This window comes from Loxodonta africana, chromosome 10 (assembly GCF_030014295.1).
Source record: "Loxodonta africana isolate mLoxAfr1 chromosome 10, mLoxAfr1.hap2, whole genome shotgun sequence".
NCBI lineage: Eukaryota > Metazoa > Chordata > Mammalia > Proboscidea > Elephantidae > Loxodonta > Loxodonta africana.
The window spans coordinates 12,534,393-12,561,398 of record NC_087351.1 but is presented as its reverse complement, the minus strand read 5'-3'; the positions used below and the strand labels follow the sequence as shown (position 1 = coordinate 12,561,398).

Here is a 27,006-nt window from a genome sequence, read left to right as displayed (position 1 = left end):
GATGCACCTTAGATGGCCACTTGCTAATGTTTAAGACCCCAGATGCCACTCTCCAAAATGGGATGCAGAGTGTTTTCTTAATAGATTTTATTATGCCAGTTGACCTAGATGTCCTCTGAAACCATGGTCCCCATATCCTGGTCTCTGCTATGCTGGCCTTCGAAGTGTTCAGTTTATTCAGGAAACTTCTTTGCTTTTGGTTTAGTCCAGTTGTGCTGACCTCCACTGTATTGTGTGTTGTCCATTCCTTCACCTAAATTAGTTCTTGTCTACTATCTAATTAGTGAAAAACCTTCTCCCTCTCTCCCTTCTTCCCCCCTCTAATAACCATCAAAGAATATTTTCTTCTCGGTTTAAACTATTTCTTGATTTCTTACAGTAGTGGTCTCATATAATATTTACCGTTTTGCAACTGACTAATTGCACTCAGCATAATGCCTTCCAGATTCCTCCACGTTATGAAATGATTCCCGGTTTCATTGCTGTTCTTTATCAATGTGTAGTATTCCATTGTGTGAATATGCCATAATTTATTTATCCATTCATCTGTTGATGGGCACCTTGGTTGCTTCCATCTTTTTGCTATTGTAAACAGTGCTGTAATGAACATGGGTGTGCATATATCTGTTCATGTGACAGCTCTTATTTCTCTAGGATATATTCCAAGGAGTGGGATTGCTGGATTGTATGGTAGTTCTATTTCTAGCTTTTTAGGGACACGCCAAATCGATTTCAAAAGTGGATGTACCAGTTTACATTCCCACCAGCAGTGTATAAGTGTTCCAGTCTCTCCACAACCTCTCCAACATTTATTATTTTGTGTTTTTTGGATTAATGCCAGCCTTGGTGGAGTGAGAAGGAATTTCACTGTAGTTTTGATTTGCATTTCTCTAATGGCTAATGAGGAAACCCTGGTGGTGTACTGGTTAAATGCTACGGCTGCTAACCAAAGGGGTGGCAGTTCGAATCCACCAGGCACTCCTTGGAAACTCTATGGGGCAGTTCTACTCTGTCCTATAGGGTCGCTATGAGTCGAAATTGACTCAACAGCACTGGGTTTGGGTTTTGGGTAATGGCTAATGATGTGAGCATTTCCTCATGTATCTGTTAGCAGCATGAATGTCTTCTTTAGTGAAGTGACTGTTCATATCCTTGGCCCAATTCAATTGTGTTGTCTTTTTGTTGTTGAGTTTTTGCAGTAACATGTAGATTTTAGAGATCAGCCGCTGATCAGAAATGTCATCGCTAAAAACTTTTCCCAATCTGTAGATAACTTTATTATTCTTTTGCTGAAGTCTTTGGATGAGCATAGGTGTTTGACTTTTAGGAGCTCCCAGTTATCTAACTTCTCTTCTGGTGTTTGCACATTTCTTGCAATGTTTTATATACTGTTTATGCCATGTATTAGGGTTCCTAGTGTTGTCTCTACTTTTTCTTCCATAATCTTTATCGTTTTAGATTTTATATTTAGGTCTTTGATCCATTTTGAGTTCATTTTTGTGCATGGTGTGAGGTATGGGTCTTGTTTCATTTTTTTGCAGATAGATATCCACTTATGCCAGCACCATTTGTTAGAGAGTCTTTTCCCCATTTAACAGACTTTGGTCCTTTGTCAAATATCTGCTGCTCATGTGTGGATGGATTTTTATCTGGATTCTCAATTCTGTTCCATTGGTCTATGTATCTGCTATTGTACCAGTACCAGGCTGTTTTGACTGCTATGGCGGTATAATATGTTCTAAAATCAGGTGGTGTGAGGCCTCCCGCTTTGTTCTTCTTTTTCAGTAGTGCTTTACTTACCCAGGGTCTCTTTCCCTTCCATACGAAGTTGGTGATTTGTTTCTCCATCTCATTAAAAAGTGTCCCTTGTATTTGGATCGGGATTGCATTGTATTTATAGATCGCTTTGGGCAGAATAGACATTTTAACAATGTTGAGTCTTCCTAACCACGAGCAAGGTATGTTTTTCTACTTATGTAAGTCTCTTTTGGTTTTTTGAAGTAGTGCCTTATAGTTTTCTTTGTATCGGTCTTTTACATCTCTGGTTAGATTTATTCCTAAATATTTTACCCTCTTAGGGGCTATTGTAAATGGTACTGATTTGGTGATTTCCTCTTCGATGCTCTCTTTGTTGGTGCGGAGGAATCCAAATGATTTATGTATGTCTATCTTGTATCCTGATACTCTGCTAAACTCTATTAGTTTCAGTAGTTTTTTTGAGGGTTCATTAGGTTTTTCTGTGTATAAGATCATGTCATCTGTAAAGAGAGATATTTTACTTCATCTTTGCTAAACTGGATGTCCTTTATTTCCTTATCTAGCCTAACTGCTCTGTCTAGGACCTCATGTACAATGTTGAATAAGACTGATGATAAAGGACATCCTTGACTGGTTCCTGTTCTCAGGGGGAATGCTTTCAGTCTCTCTCCATTTAGGATGATGTTGTCTGTTGGCTTTGTATATGATGGTCTTTATAATGTTCAGGAATTTTCCTTCGATTCCTATTTTGCTGAGAGTTTTTATCATGAATGGGTGTTAGACTTTGTCAAATGACTTTTCTGCATCAATTGATAAGATCACCTGGTTCTTGTCTTTTGTTTTATTTGTGATGGATTACATTGATTGTTTTTCTAATGTTGAAACCATCCCTGCGTACCTGGTATGAATCCCACTTGGTCAGGGTGAATTCTTTTTTTTGATATATTGTTGAATTCTATTGGCTAAAATTTTGTTGAGGATTTTTATGTTTAAGCTCATGAGGGATAGTGGTCTGTAGTTTTCTTTTTTTGTGGAGTCTTTACCTGATTTTGGTATCAGGGTTATGCTGGCTTCATACAATGAGTTTGGGAGTATTCCATCCTTTTCTATGCTCTGAAATACCTTTAGTAGTAGTGGTGTTAACTCTTCTCTGAAAGTTTCGTGGAATTTTCCAGTGAAGCCGTCAGGACCAGGGCTTTTCTTTGTTTGGAGTATTTTAATTACTTATTCAATCTCTTCTTTTGTTATGGGTTTATTTAGTTGTTCTGATTCTGTTTGTGTTAGTTTAGGTAGGTAGTGTGTTTCTAGAAATTGTCTATTTCCTCTAGGTTTTCAAATTTGTTAGAGTACATTTCATAGTACTCTGATTCATTTAATTTCAGTTGGGTCTGTTGTGATATCACCCATCTCATTTCTTATTTGGGTTATTTGCCTCCTCTCATGTTTTTCTTTTGTCAGTCTGGCCAATGGTTTATTGATTTTGTTAATCTTTTCAAAGAACCAGCTTTTGGTCTTGTTAATTCTTTCAATTGTTTTTCTGTTCTCTATTTCATTTAATTCTGCTCTAATTTTTATTATTTGTTTTCTTCTGGTGCCTGAAGATTTCTTTTGTTGTTCTCCTTCTATTTGTTCAAGTTGTAGGGATAGTTCTTTGACTTTGGCCCTTTCACCTTTTTGTATGCGTGCATTTATTGATATAAATTGACTCTGAGCACTGCTTTCACTGTGTCCCAAAGGTTCTAATAGGAAGTGTTTTCATTCTTGTTGGATTCTATGCATTTCTTTATTCTATCCTTAATTTGTTCTATAATCCAATCGTTTTTGAACAAGGTGTTGTTCAGATTCCATGTGTTTGATTTCTTGTCCCTGATTTTTCTGTTACCGACTTCTAGTTTTATGGCTTTATGGTCAGAGAAGATGCTTTGTGTTATTTCGATGTTTTAGATTCTGTTAAGGCTTGCTTTATGGGCTAATATGTGGTCTATTCTAGAGAGTGTTCCATGTGCGTTGGAAAAGAAAGTATACTTGGATGCTGTTTGGTGGAGTGTTCTGTATATGTCTATGAGGTCATGTTGGTTGATTGTGGCATTCAGCTCTCCTGTGTCTTTACTGAGCTTCTTCCTGGACGTTCTGTTCTTCACTGAGAGTGGTGTGTTGAAGCCTCCTACTATTATTGTAGAGCTACCTATCTCACTTTTCAATGCTGTTAAGAGTTTTTTCAATGTATCTTGCAGCCCTGTCACTGGGTGCATAAATATTTAATCTGGTAATGTCCTGCTGGTATTTTGTCCCTTTAATCATTATATAGTGTCCTTCCTTATCCTTTGTGGTAGGTTTAAGTTTGAAATCTGTTTTGTCAGAAATTAGTATAGCCACTCCTGATCTTTTTTGATTGTTGTTTGCTTGATATATTTTTTCTATCATTTGAGTTTTTGTTTGTTTGTGTCTTTAAGTCTAAGGTGTCTCTCTTGTAAGCAGCATACAGACAATTATGTTTTTTAATCCATTCTGCCACTCTCTGTCTCTTTATTGGTGCATTTAGTCCATTTACATTCAGCGTGATTACAGATAAGTATTGATTTAGTGCTGTTATTTTGATGCCTTTTTTGTGTGTTGATAGTTTTATTTTTCCACTTATTTTTTTTTTTTTTTGCTGAGTAGTTTTTCTTTGTAAATTGTGTGTCTTTTTCACTGTAGTTTATTTTGGTTTTGCTGGGTCTTTTTCTTGTTTTTTATTTTGATGTGTAGGATTTGTAGTCTTCTTTGTGGTTACCTTAATATTTACTCCTATTTTTCTAAGTTTAAACCTAACTTGTATCTCCCTAGAGCGCCTTGACATCCTCTCCAGATGGAAGATCTATGCCTACTTTATTTAGTCCCTCTTTATTGATTTAATGTTGCCATCTTTTATATAATGACATCAGCGATTCCCCGTTTTGACCACTTATTAAAATCTTGATTTATTTTTGTGATTTCCCTATCTGGGCTGACATGTGGTTGCTCTGTCCTGTGTTCTAGTGTTGGGTTGATATCTGATATTATTGATTTTCTAACCAAGGGATTCACTTCAGTATTTCTTTTAGTTTCGGTTTGGTTTTGAAAATTACCTAAATTCTGTTTATCTGTAAATATTTTAATTTCACCTTCAGATTTGAGAGACAGTTTTGCCGGATATATGATTCCTGGCTGGCAATTTTTTTTCCTCCAATGCTTTACATACATCATCCCGTTGCCTTCTTGCCTGTATGGTTTCTGCTGAGTAGTCCGAGCTTATTCTTATTGATTCTCCTTTGTAGGTGACTTTTCGCTTATCCCTGGCCGCTCCTAAAATTTGCTCTTTATCTTTGGTTTTGGCAAGTTTGATTATAATATGTCTTCATGACTTTCTTTTGGGATCTACCTTGTATGGGGTTCGATGAGCATCTTGGATAGATATCTTCTCATCTTTCACGATGTCAGGAAGTTTTCTGCCAACAAATCTTCAACAATTCTTTCTGTATTTTCTGTTATCCCTCCCTGTTCAGTATTCCAATCACTTGCGAGTTATTCTTCTTGATAGAGTTCCACATGATTCTTCATTTTTTAAAATTCTTTTATCTGATTTTTCTTTGGATATATTGTTGCCAAGTGTTTTATCTTCACTCTCACTAATTCTGCCTTCCACTTTCTCAATTCTTCTCCTCTGACTTTCTATCGAGTTGTCTAATCCTATAATTTTATTGTTAATCTTCTGCATTTGATTGCTGTCTCTGTGGATTCTTGCAGCTTAATAAATTTTTCATCATGTTCTTGAATAATCTTTTTCATTTCTTCAACTGCTTTATTTGTGTGTTCCTTGGCTTGTTCTGCGTTTTGCCTGATCTCATTCCTGATGTCTTGAAGATTTCTGTATATTAATCTTTTGCATTCTACATCTGGTAATTCCAGAAATAATCTTCATCCAGGAGAGTCCATGACTCTTTGTTTTGGGAGTTTGTTGAAGCAATCATGGTCTGCTTCTTTATGTCATTTGATATCAACTGTTGTCTCTGAGCCATCTATAAATAATTGTATTAATTTATGTTTGTTCACTGTGTCCTAGTTTCTTGCTTTGTTTTGTTTTGGTATACCCAAATAGGCTACTAGCATGAGCTAACTTGATTACTAGAATCTTTGAAGCACTTATGTGCTGTTACCAGATGGCTAGAGCTGTTACCAGGTATATGAGCTTAGGAGTCCTTTCACTATTCTTATAAAGATTCAGCTCAGGTGTCCTGATAGTCACCTCATATGTGGTATAGGCTCTCACTTACCATCTTAGAGAAGCAGTGGTGATTGGTGTATGCACATGTTTCTGGTAGCAGCAGGGGGTCACACTCTGAGGAAGGCAGGGGCTGACAACCTTCCCCTGAGTGTCTGTGAGGAAGGCATGTCCCTGTTCTCTAGAGAGCTCCTGTGGGTGGGCTCTGCAGCTGTACCATAGGCAACCAATGCTTTTACCTGTAACGATCGGTAGGCACCACTTATCCTTGGAGCCCTTTTGTGGGCTAGGTGGTGCGGTTGAAGCCTCCAGGCCTCAGGCTCCTGCTGTGGGTAGGTGAAGGCTTTATTTAATAGGCAGAGCAGTATCATATGTCCAAAATGTGCCTCTCCACTGCACAGCTGAAACAGTTACAGTCAGGCCTCAAACAGATTCACCTTTGCAATATAATAGCCAGATCCTATCTGGTGTAGTGGAGCCACCTGGATCCATGCCGGGGTGAAAGACAAAGTCTGTGGATCACTTGTGCCTGGACTAGAGCTGCTTCTTCTGAGTTTCCAGTTTAGGGGGGTTGGCAGAGTATTTTTTCCCATTTGTTAATTTGTTCCTTTTCCAAGGCCAGGAGAATGGCTCAGGGAGTGTAGCAGGACCTATCTCAGGCCCAGGGAAATCAACTGTTAATGAAGCCAGATGGGGCAGAGGGAAGAGGGATCAGATAGATAGAAGAGAGTTCTTTCAAAAGGAGGAGCTATTAGATCTGCTGTAATTAGACAAAATCACTTATCTTGTGCTGAGAGCACTCTTTTATCTCAGATTCCAGAGGCGGGCTGGCTGGGCCCCTGCCAAAATCGCCCCGGGGGTTAGGGCTGTCTCCCACGCTTGTCTTCCTTCACTGAAGCTGCCCCATCCTAAAAGCCATGTTGGCACTTCAATTGCCTTCTTTTGTTGAAGCTGCCACTTCCTATACTCCACGGCCTACCCTGCTGCAGACACGCCACAGGGTCAGGGGTGTACCACTTTGCTTCCCTCCTTTCGTTGAGGTGGCCACATCTCCAAAAACTACCATCAGCCCCACCGCAGTCGTGCCCAGGAATCAGGCTGAGGCATTGCTGCGGGCTTGGCAACTCCTCGCTGCTTCTGCACTGCCTCTCCCTCCCCCATCACTCAGTCTAATTTCTTAACTTTGCCTTTGATGTTCGGCATTCCTAGCTTGTCATATATATAATTGATTCACTTGTTTTTTCGGGCCTCTGTTGTAAGAGGGATCAGCGGATGCATCTGACTACTCTGCCAACTTGGCCCCGCGTCTCATAATGCAGGTTTTTAATGATTCTTCCTCCAATCCTGATGCCCTGTTCTTCTTCATGTGCAGTCCGGTTTCTTGGATTATTTTCTCAGCATACAGACTGAATAGGTAGGGTGAAAGGATACAACCCTGACACACACCTTTCCTGACTTTAAAGCCATGCAGTATCCCCTTGTTCTGTTTGAACTACTGTCTCTTGATCCATGTACAGATTCCTCATGAGCACAGTGAAGTGTTCTGGAATTTCCCATTCTCTGCAATGTTATCCATAATTTGTTATGATCCACACAGTCGAATGCCTTTGCATAGTAGATAAAACACAGGTAAACATCTTTCTGGTATTCTCTGCTTTCAGCCGAATCCATCTGACATCAGCAATGATATCCCTGGTTCCACATACTCTTCTGAATCTTGGTTGAATTTCTGGCAGTTCCCTGCTGATATACTACTGCAGCCGCTTTTGAATGATCTTCAGCAAAATTTTGCTTGTGTGTGATGTTAATAACATTTTTCAATAATATCCACATTCGGTTGGATCACTTTTTGGGGGAATAGGCATAAATATGGATCTCTTCCGGTTAGATGGCCAGGCAGCTTCTTCCAAATTTCTTGGCATAGACAAGTGAGCACTTCCAGCTATTTTTAAAGCACTGAAAATATTAATTGCTCTTTTTAAAGTACTGAAAACGTCAATGTATGTCAAGGGAAATGTAAGTCACTACGTCAATTGCCTAACATAAATTCCACTTGCTATAAATTTAAAATTCTATCACCACTGATGTAGGCCATATCTTAATATGTGAACAAGAAGCAAAAGGTTCTCTGCACTTCTATTAGTTGCCCACCCTCAAAATGAAAACCAAAACACTACATACTTTGCTGCCACAAAACCACAGAAGATGAATCTATTCAGAATCTCACTTTTTACCTTCATCTTTGTTTTCTTGTTTTCTCCTTTTCTTCTGCATATGTTCAGCCTATAAAAAATATCTGTCATTAAATACACTGTTTGGCAAACAGAAAAGACTCATCAACTGACCAAAATATTTTTGGTACTGAAGCATGTATTCAAAATTCTACCCTTTCCCAGAAACAAAGTGGCTATCCTTAGGGAGGCCACTGCAAAGCATGAGTTATCCCTCATCAAAAATTTAATCCCCATTCTTTCATTCAACAATATTTACTGAAAGCCTGTTATATGCAGAGGGCACCACATTCCATGGGCAGGAAATTAATCATTTGATAGGGATCAAACTTAACATTTCCCTTAATGGACAGTCATTCTGTGCCTACTGATGTGATGCAATGGGAAATTTGTATCACCCATGTAGTATTCATACCAAAAATCGTTTAACTTCTGTCTAATTATGAAAGTACAATCAGACAGATACAGAATGCAGGATCTTCTAAAAGACAGCTACCCTGCATGCTACAAAAATATCAGTGTAATAAAAGGCAAAAAAGGGCAGAGATTATCGAAATTAAAGGAGACAAAAGAAGCATGAAAATTAAATGAAGTACAGGATCCTTGATTGAATCTCCCTCCCCCAAAATCAGCTATAAAAGACATTTTAGGTATAATTAGAAAAAAGTGAATATTGTCTGTATACTAAATAATATCATTGATTCAATTTTAACTTCTTGGATGAGATAATGGCCTCTATTAATGAGAACCAGCATGGCACTTTTCTAGGGACTCAGAAAGCAGAAAGCATTTGAGGTTTATTTACCAAGAGGAATACTGTTTCCTACCTTGCTATGCTGTGTTTTGGAGTAATGATAAAAGTACATATTGAAGTCTTTCAGTGATTCGTCTTTCAGTTCATAAACTCCGTGGCCTGATACACCTGGTTTCCTAAATATATGGCAAATTTAGAGATGAACTAGAGTGTTCTTCAAGTACTGAACAGACAAAATAAGAATCTAAAACTGATCTAAAGCTCAAAAGATAGAAAGAGAAAAATATCATAACTCATTCAGCTTGCTTAAACTGAAACGGTAAATTTTATTTCAATAGTAAAACTGAGACCCTATGTTTTGAGTCCAAAGTCCTAACATCAGCTAGGTCGTGTTTTGTAATTATGCAATTAAAATAATTCTGAGGATGTTTATTTTACACAATCTAGTCCTCATCCCACACCTTAAGGTTTAAATCCCTAAGGCTATTTTTTGGCCTCTGAAACCTAAAATTTGCCTGTTCAATTAAAGCTCACTGCATTGTCTAAGGTCCAATCTAAAACAGTTGGGAGATGTTACATCCTCAGCAAATTGTAGATGAAAATATAATGCTGGGTCCTTTAGACAGCTTTACAAGGAAAAGTACTAAGGCCAAAAGGACTACACCATATTTGTTCTGCATATTAAATAGCTTTTGGTTTCTATCTAATTCTTATGTGAAGTATTTCACTGAACAAAGAAAAGTTACATTCTATCTTAAAAGTTATTTGAAAATAGTAGTTATATAAACACATTTGTAACAAGTAAAAATCCACTACTAGTATTAATTTTTCAAGTTTTAACATTTAATCCACTTAAAATCTTATTTCCACTTTATATACCTCAAAGAATCTTAAAATACTGTTTTAACTCTACTAGAGAAAAATCTAAAATTAGCATGTAAAATAAAAATTTACAGAATAATAATAAAGTCATAGCTTAGAATTAATGAGAAAGATACTATCAGAAAGCTTTATTTGCTTACTTACTATCTAAATCACCTAATATCACAAATGGCCATTTCTCATTCACCTGCCAAAAACACTAATTTCTTTGACAAACATGTACTAAGTGTCTACCACGTGCCCCTCATCCTGCCCCCTCTAGTCTGGATGCTGTTCTTAGGAGTTCAGGCAAGAACAGAAGAACTTCTACAAAGTATCCTCGGTACAGGAACAGAGATCAGTCTATCTTTTAGAATAAACAAAAATATTAAGTACTTACTTAAATGTGGCCACTTTGTTTATGACATTCTCTAAACCAGTTTCATTATTTTCCTGTTGAAAAAGTATTTTTGTCATTTTTACCTTCATATAATGACTTACTCCTCTTACTATAAACTGAAAGATATTTTCAACAGCATCTCTGAAGTGTTTTGGAAACAACAAAAAAAAGATCATTCAATTTAAAAATTAGGTCTAACGCCAATTAACATTGCTTTGGGAGACCAATTTCTTGACCGAGATCACATAAACTGGTTGAGGAAGAAATTTTATCAAGTTTGCCTTCAGATACGTGTTTACATGCACACACCATTATTATTCAAAGAAATGAGTTTTTCTTTATGTCGCACATTCATCACATTCATGCCCATGCTGTACTAATTCCCAAAACCAAGGTAACAAAATAAATGGGGTCCAATTAGTAATTTATAGCAAAATACATACATAGACATTCAACTATATTATACATACAGGCTTCTGCAGTTACAATAGGTTTTTTTTTCTTTTTTTCTGATTTGCCTAAGCTTTTACTTGAAGAAGGAACACTATTTTTTATGAAGTCATTTAAAATCAGGATAGGATCTAGTCAAACTACTAAAGTAAACTCACAGATTCCTATAGTCTTATGAAAATTAAGAAATTTAAACTCCTTTAGGAAAAAAAACGGGCCCATTGTGACCAGTAAAAGGTTAGGGTGTGCCCTAAAGCATTGCTTTTGCGAAGTATACGCTGCCATTGGTGGTGCATGGAAGGGCTTTAGTTGCCACACAGTTACGTATTTTTAACATTTCAAACAGTTATTTTAATATGTATTAGGAAAAAATGACCTGGAACACTAAAACCACTATTTCGCAGATATTATTGTTTAGTTTATTCCTTTTCTAGCTCTCTGGAAAGCCTTGATAGCACAGTTCTTCAGAAAGAGCCCCTAAAAACCCAGCTGCCATCAAGTCAGTTCTGACTCATGGAGACTCCATGTGTGTCAGAGTAGAACTGTGTTCCACAGGGTTCTCAATGGCTGATTTTTTAGAAGTAGATCACCAAGCCTTTCTTCCAAGGCACCTCAGGGTGGTCTTGAACCTCCAGCCTCTTGGTTACTAGTTGAGTGCCCTAACCATTTGCACTACTCAGGGACTCCAGAAAGAGTCCAAACAAGTCTAATTCTCTTTTAAGAATCATTGTTCTAATTCATAATCAAATCACAGGAAAAAATACGAGACTCCATCTTTAGGACTATTACTTCAATATCTGTACATGCAAAAAACATGAATACCACCTGTGGTGGCCATGAGAATGTGCCCTTTAGACCTCAAATCAGAGCAAACTTAATTGATCACGGGCCTCCGCTGCTGTACTCTGGTCACACCAAGGCCACGCTTCCCGTGGCTGCTGCTCCCAGGCAACGGGCACAGACAGAATATTAATGCAGGCTCACTCTGGGAGATGTGGGAGGTGCCAAGCCTTCCTTAGATGCCTAGCAGTCTTCCTTCCCTCTCCTTCACCCAGCGTCAGGCTTGCATGGTGGTCTGACAGCTCCCTCAGGCTTTTCCAGCTCCCTCTCCATTTTGTCTCACAGATATTGTTTCCCCTAATAAAATCTTAAAATATTTTTTCTTGATGTCTGCTTCAGACCAGACTAACACCCCATCCGAAGAGTCTCAGTATTTCAGGGGGCCCCCTTTTCCTCTGGAGAAATCTTATTTTAAAATAAACAAAAAGTCAAAGAGTTTCTTGTTCTGAAATGTCTTCTAAAATGCCTGGAATACTAGAATGAAAGTTCACAGGGCTAAGGGATGAATGGTGATAGTTTTACCTCAGCGAAGTAATAATACAGGGCTTTCTGCTAAACATATTTTCCTAAAACAGGCTGCTCCCAATTAAAGCAAACAAAAAAACCATCCCATCTCGAAGTAAGTGGAGAAAAAAACCAAACCAGACTTACATTCTCAGGTAAATTTTTGGCAATGGCACTATGTGGCATGGGTTCAATACAAAGCAAGTGAATAATTTCTCTCATTGTGACCTCTTCTTTGGTCACATTTCCCACTCCAGGTACATAACGCTCTCCTAATACAAACAAGGAAAAGAAAAAGAGAAGTAATTAGTTGTTTTCTATTTAAATTTCTCCCTACCAGGAGCACACATAGAGTAACATTGCTTTAAATTAAAATTCTGTGAGAGAGGGGCCAAAAATGAGACATGTTCCCAAAAACTGAACAACAAAAACCTATTTGATGAAAGACACAGGAAGAAAAACCAAGAGACCTGAAGGAAAACCTAGGCCTTCTCTTAACTTACTTATACACACATATAGACACACACTATAAACAAGGCCCCTCAATTAAACTAGTGTGTGTTTCTAATCCAGGAAACAAGGCAGATGGCATTGAAGGAGCAGTGGCCACCACTGAATAATAATTTTTCATTTAAGAGCTTCCTCAATTTTATCTCTATTTGTTATTTATGAAAAAACACAGTGAAAACCTGAAAAACAAAATACAGGCAGTCCCCAGGTTACAGACATCCAACTCAGGGACAACTCACACTTGCCCTTTAATTATGTAAATCTGCCCTCACTTTGAGAGAACTGGAAACCCTGGCGGCATAGTCGTTAAGTTCTGCGACTGCTAACCAAAAGGTCAGCAGTTCAAATCCACCAGGTGCTCACTGGAAGCTCTACGGGGCAGTTCTACTCTGATCTATAGGGTCGCTGTGAGTTGGTAATCAACTGGACGGCAACAGGTTTTTTTGGTTGTCGAAACAAATCCTTGCAATAAATTCATCACAATCACCTTCACTTGCTGCCCCTGCAGCTTTTAAATCACTGAAAAGGCTTTCGAGACTTTTCTTGCACTAAAGTAAGGCTAAATAGGCATCATATGCACCTGTTTCGACTTAACCTACAAATTCTTAAAGACACAGTTAGGAATGGATCTCTTTCATAACCTGGGGACTGCTTATACTTAAACATATTTTTAAGTATTAAATGACAAAAAAGTAATATACATCAGGAACGACTGGTATTGTTAAAATGCCCACATGTCCAGACTCCCATTTTTCATCTCAATAAATCACCAAATGGAGGGACAACATAGGTAAGTAAACTATGACAACTTCGCTGCTGCCAACATCTAATTCCTAGCTCCTCAAGAAGGCTTGCAACATCTTGTCACCGCTGATACTCAATGCCACAGCTTGTGCACAGAGTCCTATGATAGCTACCAGAAGGATACAGAGGAATCCCTTCCTTGCCTAAGAGACTTGGATTTTAAAAATTTGATAAAGAGTACTTTCTGTTAAGTGAATTGATACCTCTTTACTACTGTAAAACACTTAATGATTATCCAATTTTTTTCATTAAGGACAGTGTCTCCTAGAATTTTAGCACCAGAGGGAACCTTCCAGATCATGTCGGTCACCTCCACATTTTACAAATCAGGAGTCTGAAGCCCAAGTGTGACGGCATGCTCCTGGGAGTTCGTAACAAGGCCAAGACTAGATCTTTTGATTCTAAATCCAAATTTTTTCTACCTCTTTGTTTCTTCCATTATAAAATCAGTTTCTGTTTTCAACGCTGACACCCTTAAAGCTATGAATTTATACTCAGGAAGATAGATACCAAGTCTTAACTAAATTTCAAGTCACATGGAAGCAAAAAACCAACAAATCTGGATAAGCGCAATAACAGGAAAATAAAAGTAGCAATAAAAGCAAAATAGCAAAAAATAAAACAGTAAAAATATAGTTCAATATTAGAAATTCTTCATATACTACTCCAAGAATGAACACAAAAATCTCCTCTAGTTTCTATAATTTGATAAAAGTATATGATCAATTTAAAAGCTTTACACATTGTTAATTTGCCCATTTCTTTCATGAGTTTCCTACTGGAATAGTCTGGACAGGACGAGTTAGCAGCCTAGAAGATTTATGTCCACCTAGCAACAAGGCTCACCACACTTTCTGCAGAGATTAGCAGCCAGTCCAGCAAATAGCTGCCTGACAAAGTAAAATGAACCCATGTTTTTAAGCCTTAGAAAGGAGCCCTGGTGGTGCAGCATTTAAGCACTCAGCTACTAACAGAAAGGTTGGCAGTTTGAACCCACCAGTTGTTCTGAGGGAGAAAGATGTGGCAATCTGCTTCGGTAAAGATTACAGCCTTGGAAACCCTATGGGGCAGTTTGCTCTGTTCTGTAGGATTGCTACAAGTCATAATCGACTAGAAGCAATAGGTTTTTTTTTTTTTTTAATGGCTAGAAACCTCAATAAGCCCTTGCCATTGAGTCAATTCTGATTCAATGGTGACCCTACAGGACAGAGAAGAACTACCCCATGGAGTTTTCAAGGCTGTTATCTTTATGGAAGCAGACTGCCACATCTTTCTCCCGAGGAGTGGCTGGTGGGTTCAAACGGCCGACCTTTTGATTAGCAGCTGAACGCTTAACCACTTGCACACTAGGGCCTTCCTCACTAAGTCCTATACATAACAAACAGTGTCTCATGCAGAAAGGTACACGGTAAGAGACAAAGGCCAGAATGGGAAGTCAAGAACAGGATAATGGCACTGGATGCCTCCAGGTGTTAAAATCAAGAGAGACTATGGTATATAAAACCCACTGCCATCGAGTCAATTCTGACTCATAGCAACCCTATAGAAGAGAGAACTGCCCCATAGGGTTTCCAAGGAGCATATGGTGGATTCGAACTGCCAACCTTTTGGTTAGCAGCCATAGCACTTAACCACTATGCCACCAGGGTTTCCATGGTATATAGTATATCTGTATTAAACAGAAGAATCTACAAACAAAATGTTTCTGCAAGAAAATACACACATTTTTAAAGATCAACGGCACAATAACTTGATATAACATTATTTCTGGCAAAGAACATTTTTTTTTCCTTTTTCTAGGTAAAATATGGCCAATAAAGGCACAAAGTAATTTAATAGAGCAACATGATAAACATATTTTACCTAGACTTACATTATGTTCAAATTTCCCTTATAGATAGATATAATAAACACATACATAAATTTTAGCACTGAATATGTAGATGCTTTCTTCTACATTTCTATCTGAGATGATTACAACCCTAGATGTCTAAAGAAGCCCAAACAATTACATATCAGATACTGAAAATAAGGTTGTTCGTGCTTTTTTTTTAAAGGTAGGTTTTTAAACTTATAAATCATTAGTCACATTAATTTCTAACTAATATTCTACCCTGTGTTTCGGAGAGGAATAAAATGATAAATCACAGTTCTCACTAATGTTCTTTTAAAAAAAAAGTAACCATGATGTATTTCAAAACATTTGTTTAGTCTTACCCACAACATAGATGAGAACCTGAAGCATTTCTTCTATTAATGTATTATACTGTTTAATCAAATCCTATAGAATTAAAAAAGAATAGATTAGTTACATAAGAACCCAAAACCTCCATAAAACATGCATTTCTGGATCAGACACATGGTCTACCCAGTCTAGTATTCTGTAACAGGTAGCTATGAGATGAAATAATTCCTCTTTTTGACATCAAATTCAACACGGTTCACAATACCTATACATAATAAGAACTCAATAACAAGTGTTAGATATTATTTTTATTATTATTCCTCATATAACTTTAAGTCAACATATTAATTATAGTCTTTAACTCTTCTTCTACCTAGGTTGGTGAGAAAGTTGTTTGGACTAGATACCAAACAGTTATGGTGAGACTGCCCTTCCCTAATATCTTGCCTATTTAAGTACTATTCTAAATCGGGTACTCAATTTCACTGAGTATAAAACATGACTAAAAATAAGCACTGCATTTTTTTATCCTATTTGGCCATTTACACGTGGCTTCTAATTTGAAAGAATAAGCAATGTGATTTCCTAAATTCAAAGTAGTTGAGGGCTACTTTACAAGCTGGTACTTCAAATATTAAAACAATAAAGATATAGTAAAACACCATAAGACAAATTAACAGCTGTGAAAAAATGTAACAAATACAGTAGGTGAAGGGTTAATATCCTTACTAAAGAGCTTTTACAAAAAAAAAAAAAGGTAAACTATAGGATTAGATAACTAATTCATTACCAAAAAGAAAAAAAGAAAGTCAATAATCATGAAAACAGTTGACCTCCCTGGTAATTGAGGAACCGCAATTTAAAATGAAATATCATCTTTTACCTCTGAGATTGACATAGCTTAAAAAGAATTCTAGTAACAGTGCCATTACAAATGTACACAGTGCTAGAAAGAACTTAAATCAAAATACTTTTTTTGAGAGTAATTTGACAATATGAATCAAAAGGGTGTGCTGCTTTATCAAGCATATCCACTTCTAGAATTTATCTGAATAACATAATTACGCAAGTATGCAAATATTTTAAGTACTGACAGGTTTGTAAGACCAAAAAACTAGAAAAACCTCTTCGACAACAGGGAATAGTTAAAGTATAACGTAATCCTACCATGGGACACTATGCGGCACGTAGAAATGATGACGTAGTTGTATACTCAGTTAATGACAAGGAGAACCTGTTACAGTATTTTGTTAAGCATACGAAGCAGGTTACAAACAGCACATAGAGAATGATCCAATACTTGCTTTAAAAACAAAGACACCAAAACTGCAGAAGTGATCATCTCTAGGAGGGATTTTTCTTCTCCTTTTTACCTCTATTTTCTAATTTTTCTAGAACAAAAACAGTATATGTATACACACATGATACATATGTCATATGTGCATAGATGATTTTTGGATGGAGACATAAAGAAATTTTAAGATATGATTAAACCAGTAACGATAATCTTCCCTTTGGAATTATTTCATTTATCAGTTTCTGTTACTTACCTGGTCTTTTGTGGATACGATCTTGTTAAAAGCATCAACAAGTTCATACCTCTGAAGTACCAGTAACAAGAACATGTTGGGATCCATTAAAGACGCACCAATCTGTAAAAGAAACCGAGGAACGTATTTCTCATGTATTAACTGGAGAAACATTTTGTCTATAATAGAACCGTATGAAAAGTGAGAAGCTTACAGAAGATAAAGTAGCAGCCCTTCCATTTCTATGCTATCTTACTCAGTTTTAACAGTGAGAAAAACTTAAGTAAATAAACTTAAAAATAACTATAGTATCATCTATTACTGGAAAGGAATGAATTTAAGGAGGAAGGTTATGACATAAATATTAAAAGTAATTTAAATAGGTACCTGAAGCATGATGATATCTTTATCATACATTTCTTCTCTGCACTTAACATCTTGGTAATAAAACACCTATAAAATAAACAGAATAGATGCTAAAAGACCTATTTCGTTTCAAGCAAAATTCTCAAAATCTATCCTTAAATGTGAATCGATGTTTTTATAATAATAATAACGAAAGTAATAACTTTAAATGATGGTCACTCTAATGGTTGTACATGTCTGTATGAGAATAGTGAGTATATGTGTGTCGTTGGTTCTGGGATTAAATCTAAGTTATTTCTTCCAAAAAAAAACAAAGCCTATTCTTAAAATTTTCTCTAAACAGAAGTCTCTAGAATTCATTAGAGCCAAAAAATAAGTTTTAAGTCTATTAATCATTTTAAAGTTCTTATAAGGATAAAATGAGGAAGTATGGCATAAATACACTTTAGAGTCAAAAATGCTTTATAAATACAGTAGTTATTATTCTCAACATGTGTAATAACAGTTTATTTCTCCTAAGTTTAAAATATCTACTTCAATAAAAGTAAACCAATTTCTACTATCAATCATAACACCATTTTTCTCCCGAGTGGTATCTTTACAAGTCTTTGCTTCCTCACCTTTTAGGAAAACACGTCTCGTTATTTGCTCTAAAACAGAAGGAAAAATTATAAAGTGACCTTCAATTAAGACAAGTTGTGGGAAAACTAAAGAGGCTCAAGTAAGGTACTCCTCACAGAAAAGACATGTGAATGGGAAACTTCTGGCAGTCCCACTGGCTTTCACATCATCTATCCACTCAAGCAGCCTAGTTTCTTATAATTAAGATGGAATAAGCAGTAAATAGGGTAGAAGGAGAAATGTCTATTATTTCATTTCCAAGAGTTTATACAAGAGAACAGAAAGAAAATACTCAGCAAAATCTAGGGGGCACAAGGTAGATTGATATAAAAACAAACAAACAAATATATATATATACATATATATATATTATTCAGAGGATAAGTACCCTTATAAATGTGAATAATATACCTTGCCGTACCTGGCTTATAAGAGAAAGACCATTTCTTCGCCACATCTCAGCAACAACCTGGGCAACCAACACCAGACAGCGCAAAGGATATTCCACCAGGACTTCTACTTGAAAGTCCTCCTGAAACAAGAGTGAGTTCAATCTCATTATTTGTCACAGAGATTGGATATATCTCAAGCTTATGGTACTATGTATTTCTCGGTTATTTCATATGAAAAATCAGAGGGGCTGAACTGGATGACTTCTAAGTCCCTGTGATTTAGATTGTGATGAACTATCTACAGACATAAAACTAATAATAGACATAAAAGTAATAATGGGAATTACTCAGGTGGGTTTCAAAATATTATTTTCCTTCCCATCCATGAACCAAAAGGTGTCCAGAATTAGAAGATAAGCAAATCAATACTTATTTAATAGAGTCACTTACAAAGGGCACAAATTCATGAAGTCTTGAAACAGCACCTAACCTGCTCAAACGCACATGAAGACCTAAAGGTAAAAAAAGGAGAAATACAAAAAAAGTAATTAATGCCAGTCAATTTGTTCCCGAGTTAACTCATCGAGTTTAGAAACCTGTGTGATTTAAATGTATGTTTGCTGAGTTTAGAAATGACATCCTAGAATATCAACTTTTGGCTTCTATTTCTCAATCACAATTATTATTAATATATTTAAGATCCTACACTGTTACATAAAAATATGTTGCCCACCAAAATGTTATTATTTTGATCTTAACCAAGCATAAAAAGAAATGAAAATAATCCAAATATTTATTTTTAGATAAACAAACACTGAACTGGAATGATATTCAGTATCTTTGTTAATCAAGAGGATGTAAATTACAAGTACAGGGCGACAGTACATGACACGCACTGGTGACGATGATATCAAGCAAATGGAATTTTCATCATCTGGCAGTGGGAAAGTAAACTGGTACAACCATTTTGGAAAACAGTTTGGCGGTTTCTTAAAAAGTTAAACATCCATCTACTATCTGACTCGGCCTTTCCTCTCCTAGGTATTTACCAAAGAGAAATGAATGAAAACATATGTCCACAAAAAAGACTTATTCGAATATTAGTATCGTCTTTATTCACAATAACCAAAAATTGGATACAACTCAAGTGGAATCTGTAGGTAATGGAAAAAGAAATCCTGGTATATTTGTAAAATAGCTTACTACTCATATACAAAACTGAATGAGATATTGATTTACTTAACGACATGGATTAAGAACATGTGAACAAAAGAAGCTAGACACAGAAGTCTATATATCGCATGGTTTATATATATATATATATACACACACATATATATAGTTCTAGAGAAGGTAGGACTCACCTACAGTGACAAACATCAGATCAATGGGTGCCTGTGGAGGTGAGGAGGGGGGCTGAGTGCAAAGGGGGAAAAAGCGACATTTTGGATAACAGAAATGTTCAGTATTTTGATGAGGGGGTATTGGTGACATGGGCATAGATGTTTGTCAAAACTCAATGAAATGTACACTTAAAATATGTTAATTTTAGTGCATATAAATCACAATTTGATAAATGCAAATAAGAGAATGATTAAAGAAAATCTATGATTTTTTCTTTCAGCGGTGTGAGGAACAGTGACACAAACAAAACACTGGTGAAATCAGGCAGAGAGGAGGGTTAAAAACCAGCAGCAAAATATTTATTATATTTAAATTGGGAGGGGGAAGGAAAAATTACCAGGTTAGTTCTTAAAGTGTAAACTTACAAGGATTCACTAGATAATTCAGCTAACAAAAGTCCAAGCTAACAAACATCTCTAGACTGATGTTCTGGGGTAGCTCCTTGAAGCACAGTGACAGTGACAGCTCTTAACTGCAGTATCTGGCCTGAGTACGTGTATATACACTCGGCAGGGGAGAAAAACAGAATAATTCTACTACTCTGAATATCTAAAAAATAAAGCTAATAAAACCATGCAAAACAAAACACTCACCAGCTAGAGTCCTGGACAGTGGCAGATGTATGCTTACAAGATCCTCAGACACTCTGTAGGACTTAGTTCCCAAAGTATGCCCACACAATTGTACTACTGTCTTGCTACTAGACATGAAATTTGAACTGCACCGTATCACAGCTTTGTGACATTCTTTATAAGCCACTAGTAAGAGTTCTTCCTAAAAGGAAAAGGAAAATGCAAATGAGTCATAAGTTATCAACTTCAGCATGCATTATTATTTGATAAATGTTTACTAAATATGAGCACAAAACTGTTCTATGTATTACTAGGGCTACCTCCACAGGATCTGCAAAATGGATAGGAACTATAAGACATACACACACAATCAAATAAGGAAATTTTAAGTACCACGTAAATGGGACAAGCTACTTACTCTAAGAAGCAAAGAAAGGAATCACAAATAACTGGGAAGACATTACTATAAAAATAGCTTTGAATGGGGCCTAAAAGAACATGCAGAGTTTAAGTATGGGGAAAAGATGAGAAGGTATCATTCTAAGCAGAGATGCAGAATAAAAAGAGATACAAAAAAGGTAAAATAAAATTCCTGTGCAGGCAGATAAATCAAAGGTTTATTTTTACGGGTAGGATTATTGTTGTCGTGTGCCATCAAGTGGATTCCAACTTATAACAACCCTGTAGGACAGAGAAGAGTTACCCTGTAGGGTTTCCTAGGCTGTTATCTTTAAGGGAGCAAATCACCAGGTCTTTTCTCCTGTTGAGCTGCTGGTGGGTTCACACCTCCAACCTTTCAGTTAGGAGCTGAGTGCTTAACCATTGCACCACCAGCGCTCCTTATGGGTAGGATTATTTAGCAATTAAATTGGAAATATATCTTGGCATCAGCATGTGAATACACTGACAGTGTTGGAAGGGTAATAATGTAGTCAACTCACTGCTTGAAGAAGAATGAATGGGTGCCGTTGAAGATTATGGACTGGAGGGTGTAACGTGATGAGATAAGGGGACTAACGGGAAGACTGCTACAAAGTCTAGACGTTAAGGTAATATAGGTCTGAACTAAGGTGGAGCAGTCAGGACAGAAAAGAATGAACCCACCAAAAATACACTAGGTTTATAAAACAAATTTGGAGCATAAGGAATCAAATCTATATAAGCATGGCAGGCAGAAAGAAGAGTCAATGGTCACTCTCTTAAGACACTGGTTCTCATAATAATTTTATAAGAAAAAGGAACTGCATTCTTAGATAAATATGGAGAGCTCTTAACCACTGTACTACCAGGGCTCCATTAGTCATTAGAGAAACGCAAATCAAAACTACAATGAGATACCATTTCACTCCAACATTACTGGCACTTAGCAAAAAACAGAAAATAACAAATGTTGGCGAGGTTGTGGGGACACTGGAACTCTTAAGCACTGCTAGCAGGAATGTAAAATGGTACAAACACTATGGAAAATGACATGCGCCTCCTTAAAAAGCTGTGAAAAAAAATGCTAGAAATAGAAATACCATATGATCCAGCAATCCCACTCCTAGGAATATATCCTAGAGAAATAAGAGGAGTCACAGAAATAGACATATGTAACTCATGTTCACTGCAGCATTATTCACAATAGCAAAATAGATGGAAACAACCTAAGTGCCCATCAACAGATGAATGGATAAACAAATTATGGTACATACACGCAATGGAATACTACACAACAACAAAGAACAATGTTGAATCTGCAAAACATCTCACAACACAGATGAATTTGGAAGGTATTATGCTGAGTGATATAAGTCAATCAAAAAAGGACAAATGTTATATGAGACCACTATGATAAACCCAAGAAAAGGTCTACATACAGAAAAAAACAATCTTTGATGATTACGAGGGAGGGGACAGGCAGGGAGGGGAAATCACTAACTATATAATAGACAAGTGTTAACTTTGGTGAAAGGAATGATAACACACAATATAGGGGAAGTTAGCACAACTTGACCGCGGCAAAGCCACAGGAGTTTCCTAGACACATCCAAACACTTTGAGGGACCGAACAACTGTGGCTGAGGGCTGGGGACCATGGTCATGGGAGACATCTAAGTCAACTGGCATAACCTAGTTCATAAGGAAAATGTTCTACATCCAACTTTGGTGAGTAGTATCAGGGGTCTTAAAAGCTTATGAATGTTACAGTAGCCCCCAAGAAGATAAAATAATTAGGAATAAATCTTACCAGAGATGTAAAAGATCTATATAAAGAAAACTACAAAATGCTACTGCAAGAAACCAAAACAGACCTACATGAGTGGAAAAACATACCTTGCTCATGCATAGAAGACTTAACATTGTAAAAATGCCTATTTTATCAAAAGCAATCTATAGATACAATGCAATTCTGATCCAAATTCCAATGACATTTTTTAATGGTGATGGAGAAACAAATCATCAACTTCATATGGAAGGAAAAGGGGCCCTGGATAATTAAAGCATTACTGAAAAAGAAGAACAAAGTGGGTGGCCTCACTCTACCTGATTTTAGAACCTATTATACCATCACAGTAGTCAAAACAGCCTGGCGCTGGTACAACAACAGGTACATAGACCAATGGAACACAATTGAGAATCCAGACATAAATCCATCCACATATGAGCAGCTGATATTTGACAAAGGTCCAAAGTCAGTTAAATGGGGAAAAGATAGTCTCTTTAACAAATGGTGCTGGCATAACTGGATATTCACCTGCAAAAAAAATGAAACAAGACCCATACCTCACACTATGCACAAAAACAAACGCAAAATAAGTTAAAGACCTAAATATAAAATTTAAAATGATAAAGATCATGGAAGAAAAAATAGGGACAATGGTAGGAGCCCTAATATATGGCATAAACAGTATACAAAACATTACTAACAATGGAGAAGAGAAAAGATGACTGGGAGCTCCTAAAAATCAAACACCTATGCTCATCCAAAGACTTCACTGAAAGAGTAAAAAGATTACCTACAGACTGGGAAAAACTTTTTAGCTATGACATTTCCAGTCAGCACCTCATCTCTAAAATCTACATGATACTGCAAAAACTCAACTACAAAAAGACAAATAACCCAATTAAGAAATAGGCAAAGAATATGAACAAGCACTTCACTAAAGAAGACATTCAGGTAGCTAACAGATACATGAGGAAATGCTCATGATCATTAGCCATTAGAGAAATGCAAATCAAAACTACAATGAAATTCCATCTCACTCCAACAAGGCTGGCATTAATCAAAAAAAACACAAAATAATAAATGTTGGAGAGGTTGTGGAGAGGCTGGAACACACATTGCTGGTGGGAATGTACAATGGTACAACCACTTTTGAAACTGATTTGGCACTTCCTTAAAAAGCTAGAAATAGAACTACCATACGATCCAGCAATCCCACTCCTTGGAATATATCCTAGAGAAATAAGAGCTGTCACAAGAACAAATATATGCATATCCATGTTCACTGCAGCACTGTTTACAATAGTAAAAAGGTGCCCATCAACAGATGAATGGATAAATAAATTAAGGTATATTCACACAATGGAATACTACGCATCAATAAAGAACAATGACGAGTCTATGAAACATTTCATAACATGGAGGAATCTGGAAGGCATTGTACTGAGTGAAATTAGTCAGTTGCAAAAGGACAAACATTGTATAAGACCACTATTATAAGAACTTGAGAAATGGTTTTAACAAAGAAGAAAATATTCTTTGATGGTTACAGGAGTAGGGAGAGAGGAGGGAAGGAGAGGGTTTTTCACTAATTAGTAGACAAGAACTATTTTAGGTGAAGGGAAAGACAACACACAATACAGGAGAGGTCGGCACAACTGGACTAAACCAAAAGCAAAGAAGTTTCCTGAATAAACTGGATGCTTTGAAGGCCAGCATAGCAGGGGTGGGGGTTTGGGGACCATGGTTTCAGGGGACATCTAAGTCAATAGGCATACTAAAATCTATTAAGAAAACATTCTGCATCCCACTTTGGAGAGTGGCATCTGGGGTCTTAAACACTAGCAAGTGGCCATCTAAGATGCATCAGTTGGTCTCAACCCACCTGGAGCAAAGGAGAATGAAGAATACCAAAGACACAAGGTAATTATGAGCCCAAGAGACAGAAAAGGCCACATAAACCAGAGACTACATTAGCCTGAGACCAGAAGAACTAGATGGTGCCCGGCTACAACTAATGACTGCCCTGACAGGGAACACAACAGAGAACCTCTGAGGAAGCAGGAAAACAGTGGGATGCAGACCCCAAATTCTCGTAAAAAGACCAGACTTAATGGCCTGACTGAGACTAGAAGGACCCTGGAGGTCATGGTCCCCAGACCTTCTGTTAGCCCAAGACAGGAACCATTTCTAAAGCCAACTCTTCAAACAGGGATTAGACTGGACTATGGGATAGAAAATGATACTGGTGAAGAGTGAGTTTTGTGGATCCAGTAGACACATGAGGCTATGTGGGCATCTCCTGTCTGGAGGAGAGATGAGAGGGCAGAGTGGGCCAGAAGCTGGCCGAATGGACACGAAAAGAGAGAGTGGAGGGAAGGAGTGTGCTGTCTCATTAGGGGGAGAGCAACTAGGAGTATATAGCAAGGTGTATATAAATTTTTATATGAGAGACCGACTTGATTTTTAAAGTTTCACTTAAAGCACAATTATATAAAAAAAATAAACGGAAGAAAAAAAAAAAGCTTACGAGTGGCCATCTAAAATATATCTATTGGTCCCATCACATTCTGAGCAAAGGAGAATGAAGAAAACCAAAGACACAGGGAAAATATAAGTCCAAAGGACTAATGGACCACATGAACCACAGCCTCTACAAGTGTGCGCCCAAAAGAACTAGATGGTGCCTGGGTGCTACCACCAACTGCTCTTACAGGGATCACAATTGAGAGTTCTGGACAGAGTGGGAGAAAAATGTAGAACAAAATTCAAATTCACAGAAAAAGACCAGACTTACTGGTCTGACAGTGACTGGAGGAACGCCTGAGACTATGGCCCCTGGACACCCTGCTAACTCAGAACTGAAGCCACTCCCGAACTCTACCTTTCTACCAGATTAGACAGGCCCATATAAAAAACAATAACGCTAGTGAGGAATGTGCTTCTTAGTTCAATCAAGTACACAAGACCAAAGGGTAACAGCTGCCCAAAAGCAAAAACAGGAAAACTGGATGAATGAACATGAGGTATCCTGGGTTTAAAGGAAAAGGGGAAGAGTGCCGACATACTGCGAGGATAACAACCAACGTCACAAAACAATTTGTGTATAAATTTTTGAATGAGAGACGATTTGCACTGTAAACTTTCCCCTAAAATAGAATAAAATTAAAAACAAAAAAAAGGGTTAGCCTTGAATTAAAAAAAAAAAAAAAAAGCAAACTCTTAATTGAATAAATATTCATCTCTCTCCATTCTTAGAATATTTAAAAGTCTATATGGTTTTTTTATGGTCCTAATTATATTATTAATATTCATTTCCATGGAAGCACACACACCTATTTAAACCCTGCTATTGGGTTTTGTTTTTTTTTTTATTGGGTTTGGGTGTTTATAGCTAGTCCCAGGAGCCTTGGTGCCACAATGGCTAAAGCGCTCGGCCGCTAACTGAAAGGTCAGCGGTTTGAACGCATCAGTAGCTGTGCAGGAGAAAGATGCGGCAGTCTGCTTCTGTAAAGATTTACAGCCCTGGAAACCCTTTGGGGCAGTTCTACTGTGTCTGATTGGGTGCTATGAGTTGGAATCGACTCCATGAAAATGAGTTTTTTGGGTTTAACACTACTCCCAAAGATAAACAAAACTATTATCAGGCACATTTTCTAATCAAATTATAAAAGACTGGGTTTTTCTCCTAAATATATTAAGACAAATTCAAATATGCAAGAAACTACTTAAAAAGAAAACTTCTCATCAGGGAATTTAAAACATAATCTATACCACTAAAAACTACTAGAGCACTTAAAAAGGCACCGATCTTGTCAGGTCCTACTAGCAAATCTTACATCACAAGCGCACCACTCCTGGAACATGAGTAAAATATTTTTCAGTTGCATTTGTATAGCAATGGCAGCCTCCCAGTCAGGATCCACTTCAATGTGTTGCCCAACTTGTCTTCTGATTTCTTCCATTCCCTGCAAGAAAAGACTGGTCAGCATATACCTAGTTAGGCCTTCTTTCTTGGCTCCTATACTGGAAAAATACCAAACTGTCAGGAGTCATAGTCATATGTGAGCAGCATTTTAGCATGGTTGTTACGCTGGTCAAAATGTATGGGTTCAAATTCCAGCTGTCACTTTCTAGCTGTGTGACTGTGCAAATTATTTTTAAGCTTCTATTTCCTTTTATGTAAAATGCCAATAATAGTAATTAGCCTGTAAGATCGCTGAGAATCAAAAGAGATAATACATGCAAAGTGCTTACTACAGTATCTGTCACTTGGTAAGCACTGAAGGAACATTAATGGCAGCAGCAGCAGTAAACTAAGATACTGAGAAAGGTCTATTAAAACAGGATCAGTGAGGCCGTGTTTAAATCTTATTTCT

General features: G+C 37.0%; 1 protein-coding gene across 5 annotated transcripts in view; it reads right to left on the bottom strand.

Moving 5' to 3' along the window:
* UBR1 (ubiquitin protein ligase E3 component n-recognin 1) overlaps window positions 1–27,006 on the bottom strand; it is a 155,548-nt gene that overhangs the window by 54,851 nt on the left and 73,691 nt on the right. For all 5 annotated transcript variants that reach the window (XR_010323102.1, XM_064292073.1, XM_003418686.4 and 2 more), the window contains 11 exons: window positions 26,467–26,595; window positions 20,443–20,623; window positions 18,896–18,957; window positions 18,475–18,585; window positions 17,454–17,519; window positions 17,088–17,189; window positions 15,570–15,633; window positions 12,186–12,310; window positions 10,245–10,297; window positions 9,057–9,159; window positions 8,233–8,281 (listed from right to left, as the gene is read on the bottom strand). Coding sequence is in view for 4 of the 5 variants with exons in the window: in XM_064292073.1 (XP_064148143.1) it covers window positions 8,233–8,281; window positions 9,057–9,159; window positions 10,245–10,297; window positions 12,186–12,310; window positions 15,570–15,633; window positions 17,088–17,189; window positions 17,454–17,519; window positions 18,475–18,585; window positions 18,896–18,957; window positions 20,443–20,623; window positions 26,467–26,595 (1,045 nt within the window). In the remaining variant the exon portion in view is untranslated. The remainder of the gene's footprint in view (window positions 1–8,232; window positions 8,282–9,056; window positions 9,160–10,244; window positions 10,298–12,185; window positions 12,311–15,569; window positions 15,634–17,087; window positions 17,190–17,453; window positions 17,520–18,474; window positions 18,586–18,895; window positions 18,958–20,442; window positions 20,624–26,466; window positions 26,596–27,006) is intronic.